This window comes from Lissotriton vulgaris, chromosome 8, assembly GCF_964263255.1.
Source record: "Lissotriton vulgaris chromosome 8, aLisVul1.2, whole genome shotgun sequence".
Lineage (NCBI taxonomy): Eukaryota > Metazoa > Chordata > Amphibia > Caudata > Salamandridae > Lissotriton > Lissotriton vulgaris.
Window position 1 is genome coordinate 1207691413 of NC_141696.1, and position 21144 is coordinate 1207712556.

The 21144-nt window shown below is 50.8% G+C and overlaps 1 protein-coding gene across 1 annotated transcript in view; it reads right to left on the bottom strand.

Annotated features, from left to right (window-relative positions):
• EXOSC8 (exosome component 8) overlaps positions 1-21144 on the bottom strand; it is a 289111-nt gene that overhangs the window by 126910 nt on the left and 141057 nt on the right. The window contains exon 9 of the mRNA XM_086935084.1: positions 20607-20727. Coding sequence (XP_086791210.1) covers positions 20607-20727 — 121 coding nt within the window. The remainder of the gene's footprint in view (positions 1-20606; positions 20728-21144) is intronic.

Here is a 21144-nt window from a genome sequence, read left to right on the forward strand (position 1 = left end):
TTAGGAGATGCCAATGTCTCCTGATAATTTGACACATTTTTGTAGAAAGAGGGTCAAATGTGGTAACTACCGGGAGACATTCTCCTGGCTCCTTTCTGTTTCTTTCCAATAATGCCATTCTTGGTGTATTTAATGCCCTCTTCCATGCAGTCTTCACGATCTTTTTAGGATATGGGCGATGGCCCAGTTTCTCAGCCAGCTCATTCGCTTGTTTCACAAATCTTTCAGTAGTACTACAAGTCCTCCATACCGAAGGAATTGGCCTACAGGTAAATTGTCCCGAAGGACACGCGGGTGGAATGACCTATAGTGGAGAAGGGAGTTCCTATCCGTGGGTTTCTGGTGAACATTAGTACATAACCGTTTGTCCGCTGCAAAGATGCCCAAGTCCAGGTATGTTGCTGTATCCCTGCTGACCTCTCAAGTGAATTTGAGACATTCATCTAGGCCATTAAGCCAGACAAAGAAATTCTATAGTTCTAACTCTGTTCCTGTCCAGATGTATAGCACATCATTTATAAACCTCTTCCAGAGACAGAGGTTGTTCTGGAAGTGGTTATATGAATGATGAATGTAGTGTGCTTCAAACTGGTCGACGTATATATGCAGGCCAGGCTCAGGGCAACAGTAACCCCCATTGAAATTCCAGACACCTGGAGGTACAGCTGATCTTTGTATTGGAAAAAATTCCACGTAAGGGCTAACTCCACACTCTGGGGTAGAAATGATTGGGGCGTGTCATAAAACCACTTACATCCCGCCAGGGCATGCGCTGCTGCCACCAGCGTGGCATCCTGGGGTATGCTTGTGTATAACGATTCGATGTCAATCATTACCAGGAATTGTTGACTGGGATCATATTCAAGTGTGTCTAGGATAAGATGTCCATTGTACCCTGCAGGTTGGAAGGTTGGTTCACAACACTCCCTGAGGAAGAAGTCAGAAAACTGCAACAATGGCTCCAACACTGACTGGATCCCCAAAACTATTGGACAACCCGGCGGGGGCATTTGTGCTTTGTGGATCTTGGTTTGGTTTGGTGTTGATCAAAAAGTCAATTTCCTTTGCGGTGATCCACTTTTTCTCCTTAGCCCCTGTCCCTAAACTAGTTATAAGTGTTAGACCTGTCAGCTTTTTGGGTGGTCTCCCCTTATTTTTAGGTCTCGCCTGTCGATGCGCATGCGCATCGAGCAAGCGAGACTATGGGGGCTTATCCACTCTTTTTCCAACTTGCAAGGAATCGTGGCGATTCCTTGCAGTGCCCGTGACTTTTAAGCTCAATGCGCATGCGCATTGAGCTTAAAAGCGCGTGCACATCAGTTCCCTCAGCCGCACTCCAGGCCCCCGCTCCGCCCCCTCCCCTGCCCGCCGTGTCGCATTTCTCCTCCCCCCCTCCCCTTATCTGCCTTCCCTCCGTCTGTTCCCTCTCCCCGCTACCCTACTAAAGCCATGTACCTACAATGAGACTAGCACGCAGAGGACCTTATTCGTAAGAAGTCAAATGAAGCCGCCATGTTTGAATGTAGCTTTCAGTCATGTAAATGGCACATCAACTGATCATATTCGTATACTGCAAGATTCCACACCGCTTTTTATGTAATAAATCTGTTTTTATTACCTGTTTCCATCATTTAGTATAATATTTTAAATATTTCGGCCGATATTTGTGTTTCATAATTTTGTATGTAACAGCATAAAAACCACGATCTTTATGCCCTTAAAGCGTTTCCACTTGGATGTTGGTAGTTTTTCAAACGTAGCATTTCTACTTGCCGTATAACATTTGATAACACATATTGAAAGAGTCCTTTACGTGTGCGACGGTCGGTATGTGCTCTCTGAGTCAAGGAAATGTACGGTATACAAGATTCGCCCGTTAGGGTGAACAGAGGGACAGGCCAGTAGTTTAATACCACATATATTTTGGCAACGCCTTATTGTAAAAATTATTCTGCTAGAGTTCTGTGATTAGTTTAATATATGAAAGCAACGACTCTGTTCGTTCAAAGTATGTATTTTTTCTATTTCTAATCTTGTATGTACAGAATCATCTTTTTATTTTAAATACCAAAAATAAATCTACATTTAATGCATTAGACAAAAATTACCTTGCTTTGTTTAACTTATTTCTGAGTGTATCGCTTTTTTAAAATAGCGAAACACGTAAACATTTCAATATGGCCATTATGTTCAGCTTCTTCCGCCATACTACAGTAGCGTATCCGTTTTTTTCGAGTGACGGACATTCAGTTAGTTTACTTCCCATTGCCGTCTCTTATTGACTACGCAGTTACAGTCTGGATGACGTAACCACGTCACAGATACGAACGGCTTGCCGGGCGCTGTAGTCCTCAACTATGCTGCCTGTAGCCCCACCCCGCTTCTTTGCTCTAGTCTCCCTCAACCCCTCACCCTCACTCACCCTCACTCACCCTCAACCCCTCACTCACCCTCACTCACCCTCACTCACCCTCACTCACCCTCACTAACCCTCACCCACCCTCACCCTCACTCACCCCTCACCCTCACTCACCCCTCACCCTCACCCTCAACCCCTCACCCTCACTCACCCTCAACCCCTCACCCTCACTCACCCTCAACCCCTCACCCTCACTCACCCTCAACCCCTCACCCTCGACCTCTCCCCCTCAACCCCTCACCCTCACTCACCCTCAACCCCTCACTCACCCTCAACCCCTCACCCTCAACCCCTCACAACACATATTGTGTTACAATAGGTGTCACATTTGCGAAAGATAAAAATATTGGCATTGTAAATAACAAAGCTATTAATTCGCTATTTCCAAAACAAGCACATAAATAACAAATGTCTCCTTTACAATACCAATAGCTCAAACTTTCCTAATGCGAGACCTATTGCATTGCTGTGCTTCTCTCCCCTGCTGCACTCTCCTGCTCTCTAGAGATGTGGCCTAACGACCAGAGCTGCCATCTAAGTCACGTAAATACAAAACATGTTGCATTCCAAATGCTATAGGTGTCACATTCGCGAAAGTTATAACTATTGGCATTGTAAATGACAAAGCCATCAATTTAGCAATTTTAAAAACCAACAAATAAATAAAATATGTCATTTACAAGACCAATAACTCCAACTCTTCTAATGCGAGACCTATTGCATTTCCAATGCTTGTTTTTCCTTGGGTCCCTTTCTGCCTCCCATTATTTTTGTCCACCAGTCCTTTTTGTGTGGCTCTGGTCTCCGGGTGCCCACCACTGCTAACCAGTGCTGAGGTACCGGTGCGCCTTTCTAAGATGGTGGATAGAGAGGGTTCCTAAGATGGACGCCTGTCAGGAATTACCTCAGAGCTTTTGGGCCAAAGGATAGCATTAGTGGGTTCTAGAACCTTCCAGTCCACTCTAGTGACCTGGGCCGAGGCTATATAAGGGAGGACACTGGGCGGCCATTTTGTCACTGCTGGGCAGGCTGGAGTGCAGACAACTGCTTCAGGGGGATTGTGTCACGGGCTACTCTGATTGTTCCTAGGGGCTGCGAGATCGTCATGGGTGCTGCCCTCCTCCCTGTTGATCTGACCCTGCCTATGTGAAAAGATCTGTGTACCTCACAAACCAGTGTGGCCACTAGTCAAGAGATCTTATCCATCTCAACCGCTGGTGAGAGTGATCTTGTCAAACCCCAGAGACCTTGGAGGTGGACCCAAAGAGCATCGAGAAACAAGGGTCCTTTGTTAAGACTCCTGAGGTGAAGGGTGATCTCAACCTCAGCCCTTGCCTAGTTCGGCCGGGTTGAGGTGTACTGTTTGTGCCAGTGCCGTGGGCAGCCAAGAAGTCTCAGTGCGATAACGCTCAGAGCCCCCTCCCCCCCCTCTTCGCCTTTCTGACCTTTCTGAGGGATCAAGGTGCCAAGTCTGACTGGCGTTGCTGTGTCGCTGACCTGGGTGCCGAGAAGAGCCAGGCGATCCCAGCCGGAGGCGTGTGGAGGGCGGAGCGACGTGAGGTTCTGCGGAAGACGCTGGGCGGGGCCGCTGAGCAACCGGTCCCCTTTCACCAAGCACGTCACCTCACACAGTTCGAGCCGGGTCTCCTCGGGGAGGCGGAGGCAGCAGCAGCCCTCGGACGCCCGGTACTCCGGAGTGGGCGCACGGAGACCAGTCTGGGGAAGCCTTCGCATCTCCGCTCAGCCGCCACCCCCGCCCAGCCTCAGATGAAGTGGTGAAGAACCTGAGCGGGCTGACAGGGAAAGAGCGGCCTAGTCAACTTGCTTCCCAGAAGGAATAACGAGGGCGCCGTTCAGGCGCACAGGTATCTGAGGGGAGGTACAGAGGAGGGAAGAGCAGAAAGGAACAAGTCCTACAAGGAGGGGGCGAACCAAGGAGATTGGGGGTGCCACGAGCTTGCCCTAAGCAAAATCCACCCTCCAGTAAATCGTGACTGACTGAATCGAAGAGTAGGTCTTAGACTGATTCCCCCCCCCCTTTTTTTTTTAAGCCTCTTAGAAAACACAAGCATTTGCAATGCAATAGGTCTCGCATTATTTAAATTTGAGCTATTAGCATTGTAAATGGCAATTGTTTTTTGCTTTGTGCTATAGTTATTTTTTTACATAAAAAGCTACATATAAAATATGTTTTATTAAAGTTATTTATGCAGTATCTAAATTTTGTTTGCATAAAAGAGTATAATAATATCTTAGTAAAAAAGTCAAATATTTTAATGGAAATTCACCAAATGTTCATTGATGTGTTGGTTTTGAAAATAGCTAAATTAATAGCTTTGTCATTTACAATGCCAATAGTTATAACTTTCGCAAATGTGACACCTATAGCATTTGTAATGCAACATTTGTATTTACGTGACTTAGATGTATTGATATTACAAATAACAATGGCTTTTAATTTTTTTTAATACTTAATAAAAGTGATTGTAATTTATAATGGCAATAGCTTAAACTTTTGTAAATAACTTTTGTGAAGATTATGTTCAGTGTATTTTATTGTAACGAAATCCAAGAACAGAAGTGAAATATTAACATCTTTTTGTGACATTTGTAATAAAGCTTGAAACATTGAGAGAACATATTTGTGCTGTGGTGGTGCTGAGTGATGATGTGGTGATGCTGAGTGATGCTGTGGTGGTGCTGAGTGATGCTGTGGTGGTGCTGAGTGATGCTGTGGTGGTGCTGAGTGATGCTGTGGTGGTGCTGAGTGACTGCACGCACTGTCACTCTGCACGGACTCTGCACTCACTGTCACTCTGCACGGACTCTGCACTCACTGTCACTCTGCACGGACTCTGCACTCACTGTCACTCTGCACGGACTCTGCACTCACTGTCACTCTGCACGGACTCTGCACTCACTGTCACTCTGCACTCACTGTCACTCTGCACTCACTGTCACTCTGCACTCACTGTCACTCTGCACTCACTGTCACTCTGCACTCACTGTCACTCTGCACTCACTGTCACTCTGCACTCACTGTCACTCTGCACTCACTGTCACTCTGCACTCACTGTCACTCTGCACTCACTGTCACTCTGCACTCACTGTCACTCTGCACTCACTGTCACTCTGCACTCACTGTCACTCTGCACTCACTGTCACTCTGCACTCACTGTCACTCTGCACTCACTGTCACTCTGCACTCACTGTCACTCTGCACTCACTGTCACTCTGCACTCACTGTCACTCTGCACTCACTGTCACTCTGCACTCACTGTCACTCTGCACTCACTGTCACTCTGCACTCACTGTCACTCTGCACTCACTGTCACTCTGCACTCACTGTCACTCTGCACTCACTGTCACTCTGCACTCACTGTCACTCTGCACTCACTGTCACTCTGCACTCACTGTCACTCTGCACTCACTGTCACTCTGCACTCACTGTCACTCTGCACTCACTGTCACTCTGCACTCACTGTCACTCTGCACTCACTGTCACTCTGCACTCACTGTCACTCTGCACTCACTGTCACTCTGCACTCACTGTCACTCTGCACTCACTGTCACTCTGCACTCACTGTCACTCTGCACTCTACTGTCACTCTGCACTCTACTGTCACTCTGCACTCTACTGTCACTCTGCACTCTGCACTCACTCTGCACTCACTGTCACTCTGCACTCACTGTCACTCTGCACTCACTGTCACTCTGCACTCACTGTCACTCTGCACTCACTGTCACTCTGCACGCACTGTCACTCTGCACGCACTGTCACTCTGCACGCACTCTGCACTCACTGTCACTCTGCACTCACTGTCACTCTGCACTCACTGTCACTCTGCACTCACTGTCACTCTGCACTCACTGTCACTCTGCACTCACTGTCACTCTGCACTCACTGTCACTCTGCACTCACTGTCACTCTGCACTCACTGTCACTCTGCACTCACTGTCACTCTGCACTCACTGTCACTCTGCACTCACTGTCACTCTGCACTCACTGTCACTCTGCACTCACTGTCACTCTGCACTCACTGTCACTCTGCACTCACTGTCACTCTGCACTCACTGTCACTCTGCACTCACTGTCACTCTGCACTCACTGTCACTCTGCACTCACTGTCACTCTGCACTCACTGTCACTCTGCACTCACTGTCACTCTGCACTCACTGTCACTCTGCACTCACTGTCACTCTGCACTCACTGTCACTCTGCACTCACTGTCACTCTGCACGCACTGTCACTCTGCACGCACTCTGCACTCACTGTCACTCTGCACGCACTCTGCACTCACTGTCACTCTGCACGCACTCTGCACTCACTGTCACTCTGCACGCACTCTGCACTCACTGTCACTCTGCACTCACTGTCACTCTGCACTCACTGTCACTCTGCACTCACTGTCACTCTGCACGCACTCTGCACTCACTGTCACTCTGCACTCACTGTCACTCTGCACTCACTGTCACTCTGCACTCACTCTGCACTCACTGTCACTCTGCACGCACTCTGCACTCACTGTCACTCTGCACGCACTCTGCACTCACTGTCCCTCTGCACTCACTGTCACTGTCCCTCTGCACTCACTGTCACTGTCACTCTGCACTCACTGTCACTCTGCACTCACTGTCACTGTCACTCTGCACTCACTGTCACTCTGCACTCACTGTCACTGTCACTCTGCACTCACTGTCACTGTCACTCTGCACTCACTGTCACTCTGCACTCACTGTCCCTCTGCACTCACTGTCACTCTGCACTCACTGTCACTCTGCACTCACTGTCACTCTGCACTCACTGTCACTCTGCACTCACTGTCACTCTGCACTCACTGTCACTCTGCACTCACTGTCACTCTGCACTCACTGTCCCTCTGCACTCACTGTCACTCTGCACTCACTCTGCACTCACTGTCACTCTGCACTCACTGTCCCTCTGCACTCACTGTCACTCTGCACTCACTCTGCACTCACTGTCACTCTGCACGCACTCTGCACTCACTGTCACTCTGCACGCACTCTCACTGTCCCTCTGCACTCACTGTCACTGTCCCTCTGCACTCACTGTCACTCTGCACTCACTGTCACTCTGCACGCACTGTCCCTCTGCACTCACTGTCACTGTCCCTCTGCACTCACTGTCACTCTGCACTCACTGTCACTCTGCACTCACTGTCACTCTGCACGCACTGTCACTCTGCACGCACTGTCACTCTGCACGCACTGTCACTCTGCACGCACTGTCACTCTGCACGCACTGTCACTCTGCACGCACTGTCACTCTGCACGCACTGTCACTCTGCACGCACTGTCACTCTGCACTCACTGTCACTCTGCACTCACTGTCACTCTGCACTCACTGTCACTCTGCACTCACTGTCACTCTGCACTCACTGTCACTCTGCACTCACTGTCACTCTGCACTCACTGTCACTCTGCACTCACTCTGCACTCACTGTCACTCTGCACGCACTCTGCACTCACTGTCACTCTGCACGCACTCTGCACTCACTGTCACTCTGCACGCACTCTGCACTCACTGTCACTCTGCACGCACTCTCACTGTCCCTCTGCACTCACTGTCACTGTCCCTCTGCACTCACTGTCACTCTGCACTCACTGTCACTCTGCACTCACTGTCACTCTGCACTCACTGTCACTCTGCACGCACTGTCACTCTGCACGCACTGTCACTCTGCACGCACTGTCACTCTGCACGCACTGTCACTCTGCACGCACTGTCACTCTGCACGCACTGTCACTCTGCACGCACTGTCACTCTGCACGCACTGTCACTCTGCACGCACTGTCACTCTGCACGCACTGTCACTCTGCACGCACTGTCACTCTGCACGCACTGTCACTCTGCACGCACTGTCACTCTGCACGCACTGTCACTCTGCACGCACTGTCACTCTGCACGCACTGTCACTCTGCACGCACTGTCACTCTGCACGCACTGTCACTCTGCACTCACTGTCACTCTGCACGCACTCTGCACTCACTGTCACTCTGCACGCACTCTGCACTCACTGTCACTCTGCACGCACTCTGCACTCACTGTCACTCTGCACGCACTCTGCACTCACTGTCACTCTGCACTCACTGTCACTCTGCACTCACTGTCACTCTGCACGCACTCTGCACTCACTGTCACTCTGCACTCACTGTCACTCTGCACTCACTGTCACTCTGCACTCACTGTCACTCTGCACTCACTCTGCACTCACTGTCACTCTGCACGCACTCTGCACTCACTGTCACTCTGCACGCACTCTGCACTCACTGTCACTCTGCACGCACTCTGCACTCACTGTCACTCTGCACGCACTCTGCACTCACTGTCACTCTGCACGCACTCTGCACTCACTGTCCCTCTGCACTCACTGTCACTGTCCCTCTGCACTCACTGTCACTCTGCACTCACTGTCACTCTGCACTCACTGTCACTCTGCACTCACTGTCACTCTGCACTCACTGTCACTCTGCACTCACTGTCACTCTGCACTCACTGTCACTCTGCACTCACTGTCACTCTGCACTCACTGTCACTCTGCACTCACTGTCACTCTGCACTCACTGTCACTCTGCACTCACTGTCACTCTGCACTCACTGTCACTCTGCACGCACTCTGCACTCACTGTCACTCTGCACGCACTCTGCACTCACTGTCACTCTGCACGCACTCTGCACTCACTGTCACTCTGCACGCACTCTGCACTCACTGTCACTCTGCACGCACTCTGCACTCACTGTCACTCTGCACGCACTCTGCACTCACTGTCACTCTGCACGCACTCTCACTGTCCCTCTGCACTCACTGTCACTGTCCCTCTGCACTCACTGTCCCTCTGCACTCACTGTCCCTCTGCACGCACTGTCACTCTGCACGCACTGTCACTCTGCACGCACTGTCACTCTGCACGCACTGTCACTCTGCACGCACTGTCACTCTGCACGCACTGTCACTCTGCACGCACTGTCACTCTGCACGCACTGTCACTCTGCACGCACTGTCACTCTGCACGCACTGTCACTCTGCACGCACTGTCACTCTGCACTCACTGTCACTCTGCACTCACTGTCACTCTGCACTCACTGTCACTCTGCACTCACTGTCACTCTGCACTCACTGTCACTCTGCACTCACTGTCACTCTGCACGCACTCTGCACTCACTGTCACTCTGCACGCACTCTGCACTCACTGTCACTCTGCACGCACTCTGCACTCACTGTCACTCTGCACGCACTGTCACTCTGCACGCACTGTCACTCTGCACGCACTGTCACTCTGCACGCACTGTCACTCTGCACGCACTGTCACTCTGCACGCACTGTCACTCTGCACGCACTGTCACTCTGCACGCACTGTCACTCTGCACGCACTGTCACTCTGCACGCACTGTCACTCTGCACGCACTGTCACTCTGCACGCACTGTCACTCTGCACTCACTGTCACTCTGCACTCACTGTCACTCTGCACTCACTGTCACTCTGCACGCACTGTCACTCTGCACGCACTGTCACTCTGCACGCACTGTCACTCTGCACGCACTGTCACTCTGCACGCACTGTCACTCTGCACGCACTGTCACTCTGCACGCACTGTCACTCTGCACGCACTGTCACTCTGCACGCACTGTCACTCTGCACGCACTGTCACTCTGCACGCACTGTCACTCTGCACGCACTGTCACTCTGCACGCACTGTCACTCTGCACGCACTGTCACTCTGCACGCACTGTCACTCTGCACGCACTGTCACTCTGCACTCACTGTCACTCTGCACTCACTGTCACTCTGCACTCACTGTCACTCTGCACTCACTGTCACTCTGCACTCACTGTCACTCTGCACTCACTGTCACTCTGCACTCACTGTCACTCTGCACTCACATTTCTATTATGATATAATGCGATTTTAAGTGATATAGTGCCGGCTCATACTATCGATTCAGTATATTATAAAGCGATGAATACAACACTTTAGAATATTTCCGTTCCCCACGTGGCATGCCAAAAGCCTGGCATTTCTTGTCCACATCGATGCCGTGGCTGTCACAGCCTTCTGGGAAGCCGAACCTTTTGTTTCCCCGCCACAGAATGAGATCTGCATATTCAGTGGAATGCAGTCACATCACAGTTGCTGTTTTGGGGTGAGACGTGTTGCCAAACAGCTGCTGCTTTGTCTTGCTGTCCCAGAGGTCCCACGGGAGCGGGCCATTTTTCGGGTTGTGTTTTTTGGACACGCATGGGATACGCTGTGTAAAGGACGGATCTGAGGAGCGGCACGTACACACGCAAAAATAAACAACATGGAGTGTAGAGGGTTTGGGAGTAGAGTGAGGGTGCAGTGTGTGTAAGGTTACGGTGTGTGAGAGTGCGGTGTGTGAGGGTGCGGTGTGTGAGGGTGCGGGGTGTGAGGGTGTGGGGTGTGAGGGTGTGAGGGTGCAGTGTGTGTGCGGGTGCAATGTATGTGCGGGTGCAGTGTGTGTGCAGGTGCAGTGTGTGTGTGCGGGTGCAGTGTGTGTGTGCGGGTGCGGTGTGTGCGGGTGCAGTGTGTGTATGCGGGTGCGGTGTGTGAGGGTGCGGTGTGTGAGGGTGCGGGGTGTGAGGGTGTGGGGTGTGAGGGTGTGGGTTGTGAGGGGGTAGTGTGTGTGTGTGGGTGCGGTGTGTGTGGGTGCGGTGTGTGTGGGTGCGGTGTGTGTGTGTGAGTGTGCAGTGTGTGAGGGTTCAGTGTGTGTGAGGGTGCGGTGTGTGAGGGTGCGGTATGTGAGGCTGCGGTGTGTGAAGGTGCAGTGTGTGTGTGAGGGTGCAGTGTGCGTGAGGGAACAGTGTGTGCAAGGATGCAGTGTCTGTGAGGGTGCAGTGTCTGAGGGTGCAGTGTGTGTGAGGGTGCAGTGTGTGTGTAAGGTTACGGTGTGTGAGGGTGCGGTGTGTGAGGGTGCAGTGTGGCTACAGACATGCCATCCCTAGAAACAATTTTGGGAGCACAAGTTTCATTTTAACGTAATTCGAGGAAAATGCGAAACCCACTTCTGAATAATCACACGGAAACTGGTGAGTGCTACTTAAGAAAGGGTTTCTCAATATCATGCCCACTGCAGCTGCTCTTTCTGCGCGCCGGACCACGCGCACTATCAAATAATGATAAAGAATCGGACCTGCTCTGAATATATGACGTGCTGCGCTAGGCACACTCGCTACCAGCAAGAGTGAAACAGTGAGAGGTATACACACATCTGCAAAACAAAGAGTCTGTCCAAGATCTGCGAAAGGCAACGTTGACAATTAACGAGGTAAAATAATGCAGCCATAAGCAGAGGGGAGGGAGGCCCCCCAGCAGCTCCCCTCGCTGGCTGCTGAATCCGCGGCTTTTGGGTATCAAGCACCGATCCCATAATTCAATCAGAGGCCTCTACGTGCAGGCAGCCTTAATGTGCACAGACACCACACCTGTGTCAGAGGCAGGCTCGCGCCTTTCATCACAGCCTCCCAGTTAGCCTCTGCTGCCTGCGGGCGCTGCCTGCTGCTGCACACCAGTCCGGGTGCCTGGCGCGGGACGCCGGTCATGTGAGCACTAGACCTTTCCGCGCTAACTTTGTTACAGGCAGGTTCATATGCATGCGCGTCTGCAGAGGGGGCTCTGCGTGTCGTGTCCGCTCCCTACCCCCAGGCCCGGCCGCCCCCATCCCCGCTTGTCAGTGGAGGGCATTCAATGCTAGTGCGCACAACACACCCGTAAAATGTGTACATGTTTGTTTGTGTGGGCCCAGTAGTGTAAGAGTCATACATGCGCCTGCCTTTAGATGTACGAATGCGTGTAGTGGTTATTCACCAGACATGCCGAAAACCGCACGCAGCAAAAAAATTAGATATAATGCATGTAGGAATATGTTGCGGCTATCATAGAGATAAAAGCATGTGCGGCCTTGTCCTACATGTAATGGGGTTAGTGTTTTATGAGATGATGTCTTTTTGGACATGAAATGGTTTATTTTGAATGAGGGCGCTCGATTCTTACAGCAGGCACAATGCCATGACTGCACCACCTTTCTGTGAAGCAGCTGTTCTTCAGGAGCGTCTTGTCTTCGGGGGAGGCCTTCTTTGGGTCATTGTTTTAAAAGTGCAGCAAGCACGTGATCTACAGTGATGTTGCGCAAATGACCGAGATGCGATGGGGCAAAAAGTATGCTTCAACTCAGGCAGACACACATTTAAAAGCAGAAAGAACCTGACCCAGAGCGTTGAGGGATGTCGCAGAGGAAATAACACCACGTACAGTGAGCACCGACTATCACGATCGACGAAGACACGCCCCCCTGCAAGGAAACATCATTATTTTGACTTATGAAACCCAACACATTAAGAAGGCATCAGACCGAAGAGAAAACTGCGGTTTTGCCAAGAGACCTGGCTTAGATTTCGCTTCGCTCGCTGCACCTTCCGGTAATATAAAATATTGGCATTCGCCCCAGAGAACAGGACGTGCTGTGACAAACACAGGGAAACGCCTGGCATGAGAGCAGGCTTCCGCAAAGTCAGAAGGGATCTCATGAGTGCCAGTGTCAGGCCCGCGTTGCATCCTCAAATTAAAGGTCCGCAATGAGAAAATAAGCAAACTCACCGCCACAGCCCGGCTTCAACAGGAAGCCAGGCAACCTTTGTTGGGACGGGGGCGGGGCCGGACAAAAACAGGAAGCAGGCGCTCCTGTGCCCGCCGGAGGATTGCCGTGTTAGCTAGCGGGCTCCCGTGCTCGTGGAGAGCCCCGCGGCCCCCGCCTGTCAACCGGAATGACCCGCTGGCTGCCGAGGGACACGCAAGAAGAACCTGGTGAGTGGGGTGTGAGGGGGATGTGTGCGCGCGCGCGTGTGTCTCTGGTGAGGTGGGGGGGGGGGGGAGAGCGTGTATGTATGCAGTGTGTGCGTGCGCGCGTGTGTGTATGGGGGGGGGCGGGGGGATTGTCTGTGCGTGTACTCGTGTGTGAGCGGCGGCGGGGGGGCTGGGGAGGTGTAGTGTGTGCCTGTATGTGTGCGCTCGTGTCTGCCTGCGTGTGCATGTGTTGTGAACAGCCTGCTCTCTGTGTGTGTGTTAGGGGCGGTGGCGGCAGGGGGGGGGGGAAGAGTAGGTATGGCTGTGATCTATTTATTTCGTGTTCGTGAGAATGCCCATAATAAAACCGAACAGTGGAAACAAACACGCGGCGGCGGGGGGCGGGGGAGGGAGGAGGTGTGGCTGTGATCTATTCATTTCGTGTTCGTGAGAATGCCCATAGTAAAACCGAACAGTGGAAACAAACATGCGGCCGGGTCTAAGACAGGAAACGAAAGTGAAGGCATGCCCACACAAAGAAAGAAACATTGTAAAAGAAACTGAAGGCAAAAAGCTCGTGCACGCAGCTCAATCCAGCCAAGGATAAGCTCGTCACAGTTTCTTGTCCTTCATTCCCCCGTGTCAGGCAGCTTTAAGTCTCCAGCCTGGACGCATCCTTCGGATGCGATTTCCAGGCGAGACCTAATCAGAGGAGTCTACATAATAAACTGGTCATTTCTCTCCTCCAAATATATACATCAGAACGTCTCAGATTGATTCAGAAGCCGGTTAAAGCTCAAATGTACTTATTAGCATGTTCCTATAGATTTATGGATGATGAAAATTACCGGTTAGTTGCCTAAGTCAATGTATTCAGAAACCTAATGCTGACTATTGTGAGGAAGTGTGTTGTAAAATTCAATAATTGTGATTAATTCTCCAAGTGAAGTGCTGAAAGATCTACATTAGTTTACAGTGAAACTTTCATTAATTCTACTTCCTCAATAAAATAAGATAAAGTCTCACTATTTTATATCTAACAATGATGGTGTGGTGTCATTTTTGGTGGGTTTGCGCTGGGGTGTTGTAGAGTGTGTAATGCAAGCACGTTACGTATGCCTTCAAGATTCAGCCTTCCCGCTGGTGCCTCGCTACCCTAAGTGTGCCGGCAACCCGGGTTCCAACATATTGGTGCTCAGTGGTGGGATTAGGATTTGTGCTTGCGTACACCCTACAGCAACTTAGTGTGCACCACGCACCTTACACCTAATTGTTCTCTATCTGTCTGGCAACTTTGTCTCCAAAAATTAGTCTCTTCAATTGGCATTTTTGTTTTTTTTTCAAAATCTTTTCTTGAGGTGGTTGCAAGTAGCTCCTATTTGACACCTTTCTGTCAAATATCCCATATAAATGTCTGAGGCCCGTCTGGCAAAATGGAGTTCGAGCTGGCTGAGTTAGAGACTTACTCAGTGGCACAGCTAAAGGAATTTTGTCAGGAGAAGGGGGGTGTTCTTTAGGCGTGGTGCGAAGAAAGCGGAACTTCAAACCAGCTTGAGAGCATGGGTAGCAGCTCACCCAGATGGGGGAGGGATGAGGAAGGAGTGGAGCCTGACACTATTGCAGAATTAGACCTGCTGTACCAAACCGAAGAGGGGAATCTGTTACCAGGTCCTGGGACACTTTCGAGGGCGGGCAGTAGTGTGTCTGGAAGGAGTCGGTCCTCAGCAGAATTAGCGGATAGGAGGGAGAAGAGACAACTAAAATTGGAGCTAGCCCGTTTGGAAAAGGAGCGGGAGGAAAGGAGGTTTCTCTATGAGCTTACTTTAAGGGAACTAGATCTAAAAGCCCTACAGATAGGGACCTCCAGTAATCCCATTGGTGGCAGCGTACCTAAAGAAGTTACTAGGGAGCCTAGACTTTACTTGCCCAAAGATGTAGTCGCTAGTTTTAGTGTAGGGGACGACATTGGCAAATGGTTGGCTGCCTATGAGGTCTCATTGCGAGCCCATGGAGTTCCTGAAAGTCACTGGGGGGTGGCCTGTATAAGTACATTGCTCCCGTGGGGAGGGATGCCCTTCTAGCTTTAGAAAAGGAGGAACAGACCAATTACCCCACCATGAAGATTGCCTTGGTCAGGAAGTTTGGGCTGACCCCAGAAAAATACCGGCAGAAGTTCCGAAATAGCCACAAGCTCCCCACGCAAAACTGGGTTGATTTTTTGGACTACACTAGAAAGGCATTAGAGGGCTGGGTGCAGGGCAGCTAGGTTACGGATTACGAGGGGTTGTATGATCTGGTCCTAAAGGAGCACCTCCTCGCGAAATGTTTTCCGGAGCTGCGCAAACACCTGGTGGACAGCAAGTTGACTAACCCTAGGAAGCTTGCAGAAGAGGCAGACACCTGGGCTAGTACCAGGGTGTCTACTAAGGGATCTGGGACGACTCCCAAAGAGCTGGACAGGGGTCTTCCCAGAAGAAAGAGGGGGGAGATAAAAAGAAGGAGTTCTACAAAGGCCCCCAAAATAGTTCAAGGGAAGGAGTCGGGTTCCCCAGCCAAATCTGGCCACCAGAAACCTAGTTATCCTGACCGTAATCAGCAGCCCAGAATTGTCCGATGCTATGAGTGCGGCGAGGTTGAACACTATAAGGGAGATGCCAAGTGTCCAAAGAGAGCGCACCCTCCCACTGGAGGAAAAACCCCAGGGGTAGTGAGTGTATTGATCGGGGAGGAGCTGCCCCTAGACAAACTGGGTGAGTGGGCAGGGCTGACCTTAGTGTCCCTGGGAGACAGTGAGATGGTTCCTAAGGTCCATGTGCCTCCAAATACCACCAAGTATAGGCAATGGGTCACCATCAATGGCTGGAAGGGGGAGGCTTTGAGGGACACAGATGCCAGCATGACCATGGTGAGAAGGCAGCTGGTGTCTCCAGAGCAGGTGATTCCCAATGTACTTCACCCAGCTGTGATGGCTGACGCAGAGTGGGCCACTATCCGGTTGCGGAGGTTCCCTTTGAGTGTGGAGGGGTCACAGTCCTTCTACGAATTGCGGTGAGCCCTGCTGTGCCGTACGACTGTCTGCTGGGAAATGACCTTGAGCACAATGCTTGGAAAGAGGTAGAGTTCCAGACACATACGAAGATGTTGGGATCACCTGATTGGACCTGTGCGAGGACGAGGTCCGCGACTGCCCGGAGGGGAAGTTCGCAAAGGCTGGAGCCTGGAACAAAGGCACAGCCAGCTGCCAACAAGGGGAAGATCCGGGGACGGGGAAAACCTGCCTCGTCGTCCACACCCCGTGAGATGGATGGGGCACCTGAGGTGGTGGTTCCAGAGTCCACGGAGGGGGATGTTGACTCCCTGGAGGACTTACCTATCCCTGCGGAGTGGCAAGTGGAGGGAGGACCTACCAGAGAGGAGTTTTGTCAAGGGCAGAAGGAGTGCCCTACCCTTGAGAGTCTAAGGCGACAGGCCACAGCCCAGGCAGCAGGTAATATTTCAGTAAACTTTCACATCTACTGGGAGGATGGCCTCCTCTACCGTAAGCCCAAGGCTCCGGTGCACGGGTCATCCCGAGCCTTGGTAGTTCCCCAGCGTTACTGAGCCTTCCTTTTAGAGTAGGTTCATGAAATTCCTTTGGCAGGTCACTTGGGCCAAGACAAGACCTTTGCGCGGCTTGTTCCACACTTCTATTGGCCTCAGATGAGGGTTGCGTCTGACACTTTTTGTAGGACGTGTGTGTCCTGTCAAGGCAGTGGGAAAACGGGGGTTAAGCTGAAGGCTCCCCTGGAACCACTGCCTGTTAGCACCCCTTTGAAAGGGTGGGCATCAACATTGTTGGGCCATTGGACCCCTTCACCTCAGCCAGTCACAGGTTTATCCTGGTACTGGTGGATCATGCCACCCGGTACCCAGAAGCTATTCCTCTGAGGACCATTACTGTACCTGCAGTGGCCCGGACCCCAATGGGGATTTTTACCTGCGTGGGTTTCCCCAATGAAGTTGTGTCCGATAGGGAGGCCAACTTCATGTCAGCTTACATGCAGGCTATGTGGAAGGAATTTGGAGTCACTTACAGGTTCTCCACTCCTTACCACCCCCAGACCAATGGTATGGTGGAAAGGTTTAACAAAACCCTGAAGGGCATGATCAGGAGTCTGCCTGAGAGCCTGCGGAGGAAGTGGGACATCCTCCTACCCGGTTTGTTGTTCTCATACAGGGAAGTGCCACAGAAGGGGGTGGGCTTCAGCCCCTTTGAACTTCTGTATGGGCACCCTGTCAGGGGACCTCTCAGCCTGGTGAAAGATGGATGGGAAAAGACTCAAGGGAGGCTTCCCCAGGAAGTGGTGAGTTACATGCTGGCTTTCCGTAGCCAAATGGCCAATTTGTGGAAGCAAGCTTCAGACAACCTTGAGGCCAGCCAGGCAGTCATGAAAGAGTGGTACGACCACAATGCTCACCCAGTGGAGTTGGAACCTGGACAGAAGGTGTGGGTCATGGAGCCTGGAGAGCTTAGTGCCCTCCAGGATCGCTGGACAGGCCCCTTTGAAGTGGTTGAAAAGAAGAGTAAGGTCACTTATTTGGTGAACCTTAAGACCCCCAGGCAGCCCCATCGGGTGATCCATGTCAACCGCCTCAAGCCCCACCATGAGAGGTCCGAGGTCACCTTGATGATGGTGACTGATGGGGCAGAGGAGGAGGAAAGCGAGCCTCTCCCTGACCTATTTGCGTCCCAGGCGAAGGACGGTTCAGTGGAAGGAGTGGTCCTCTCACCATCTCTGACTCCAGAGCAGCAGAGGGACTGCCGCCAAATTTTGGAGCAGTACTCCTCACTATTCTCCCTTATTCCGGGAAGGACCCACCAGTGTACCCACGATGTGGACACAGGGGACAGCCCACCTGTGAAGTCCAAGTCCTACCGGCTGTCAGATAAGGTGAAGGCCAGCATCCACAGTAAGGTTACCAAGATGCTGGAGCTGGGAGTGATTGAACCTTCAGACAGCCCCTGGTCCAGTCCGGTGGTACTGGTACCAAAAGCTGCCCCACCGGGCACCACACCGGAACTCAGGTTCTGTGTGGATTACAGGGGGCTGAACTCAGTGACTAAGACTGACGCTCATCTCATCCCAAGGGCGGATGAGCTCATTGACCGTCTGAGAGCTGCCCAATATTGGAGTACCTTCGACCTCACATCAGGGTACTGGCAGATCTCCCTGACAAATGGAGACTGAGGTCCGAGCTAGTCTGGGCCTCACCGGCTACTACCGCTGCTTTGTCAAGGAATGCGGGACCATTGTGGCTCCCTTAACTGAGCTTACATCCAAGGAACACCCTAGAAAAGTTATTTGGACCGAGGCGTGCCAACAAGCCTTTGACACCTTGAAGAAAGCTTTGTGCACAGCTTCAATGCTCAGGGCCCCAGATTTATCCCAAGTATTCATCGTCCAAACAGACGCATCTGAGCATGGTATTGGGGCAGTGTTATCGCAGCTCAATGAAGAAGGCCTGGACCAACCTGTGGTTTTCCTTTCCAGGAGACTACTCCCCATCCTCTTGATCCGAGTCTTCGGCGTCAAGCAGTTCTTCTTCATCGTCGAAGATATTCTCGGGCTCTGGTGCCGACCTCTGCATTTCTTGCCTTTGCGCCCGTCGATTCCGGATAGTCTTTGTGGATCGGAACTGGGCACAAGCTAGGCAACTGTCTTCATTGTGATCTGGAGACAAGCCTTTGTTGCACACTGGATGTTTATCGGTGTGCGGGAACTTAGAGTTGCACTGCGGGCAGTACTTGAATGGACTTCGTTCCATCGACCGTCGGTCCACGTGGTGTCGAGAAGGCCTAACGGCCGGATTCGATGACCTGAGTGCAAAGTAAAGTTAAAGAATGTTATCGGTACCGATCGCAAACAATACCGACAAAACGGAAGGCCTTTTGAAAAGTTTTCCAAACCTGGAGTGCATGAAATTGCATCCGAACCCAATGGCGGAAAAAAACAATCTGAGCATGGAGAGGATGCCCATGCGCACTGTAGTCCAAGGGAGGAGCCACCTGTCTCGTGATACTTCGAAGACTCTTCCGGGACAACAATGTGCAATCATCCAGACCCAACACTAGGCGGCGATCTATGCACAGATATGAATTCAGCAGCCCACATGCCTTGAACAGGGGTCTTTTTAATTTACATAAATGTCTGTTTATACATTTTAAATGACCCCCAAACCAGTTGGTGGTCAATAGACTAGTTTTAAGGCAACATTCTGTGAACCCAAAACCGAGCCATTGCTATGTAGCTTTGAAAACATGGTCACAGACCTGATACACGCCCGATGGCACCCATTGTCTATGGTCTATTTATCAAGGCAGCAGACTTTGGTTCCCCCAAACCCGGTTTTAGCACATTTAGTTCTCGTCAATAGGGTACAGCTTGATTAGTGGCATAGTCAGCACAGGACCCATGTCTGGGTCACAACTCAAACTGCACCCTACAGATGAGATCCAAATATGGCAAAACCGGTCTGTGGTTGCTAGTGTTCCTGCTCAGAGGGGACTTGGACTGGCAGTTTGGACGAGCCTAAGGCTGATTTGTATATAACTGGTTCTTAGTTGACGTAGCGTGATGGGTAAAAACAATTCATAATACTCAATGTACTAGATTATAGTCCAGAGCAATTAGCAATGGCTGAGATTAATTCAAATCTATTTTGTTTTCCTTAGAGCAACACCCTAAGTGTGATGGGAATGCCCAGACCTGTGTTCTTGTTCCACACTCACTCATTAACAGCATTCAATCTGCACCCTGTTGATAAGGCCCTTAGAGGCCAAAACTGTTCAGTTGTTGCATGTGTTTATGCTTACAATGGACCTGACCCGATAGTTTGGTCTGAACTTTTCCTACTAGAGCAGGGCCAAGGCTTGTTTGTGTATGGCCGGTCCCTGTCTGAGGTGACATGGCAGACCAAATAAATTAAAATAGGTATGTGCTGGATTTTGGCCCAGAGTATTTACCAGTGGCTGAAATAAATTTAAGAAATAGAAGCAATCATGATGATACCAACTGAAATGTCCTACCAGTCTTACACAAACAATCTCAGTCATCAACACCAGCATGCACTGGAAGCAACGAGAACTAAAAGTAAAATACTAGAAGACAAAAGTACTGTCATGGATACAAACTGTGAAAAAACAAAATTCAATAATGAGGTCATGGATAAGAGCCAATGTAAAACGGTTAGGCAGACAATAGCTGTGTGTTTTTACTATTACAAACTCTTGATCAGAACAAAGACCATCCATTCCCGCAGCTAGCCCTCAGTGCCTAGTAGCAATTAATATAAACACACTTGCCTAATCTACTGAACGTATACTCACTTGTCAAATACAGCAAATGATGTTGAAACTGGATTTTTTCCGATCTTCAAAGGAGTCTTTTCATTCATGTTCACTTGTGCAAGGCCTGTTCTTTCATGTATTTTAACTGCTGGCAACTGCACTACAAAACAGAAGTAGATACTGTCATGTCCCAAAGGTGTATACTCCAAAGTAACACACTGAAATTCTGCACTAGGGGCCAGATGCACAAGTTACTGCTTGTGTAACGATATTTCTGCAAGTCATTAGTTTGTGATTGATTACTTACCTTAGAATATCCACAGGCGTCAGACTGGATCCGGAAATTTTTTGCCTAGCAATACCCCTGCGCATCGGTAGGCGTCGTCTGCGGCTCCACGTCCGTCGTCTGCGTCGTTAGCGCCGGAATGACGTCGTCGGAGTACTTAGACGCCGCCCATGCGCGCTGACGTCAGTTCTGATACACAGCTTTTCCGCGCCTGATATGCAGAGCCATGATAGAACCAACACTGGTGCCATGAAACTAGGGCCCTGAAAGGGGATGACCTTAACCCTAGAT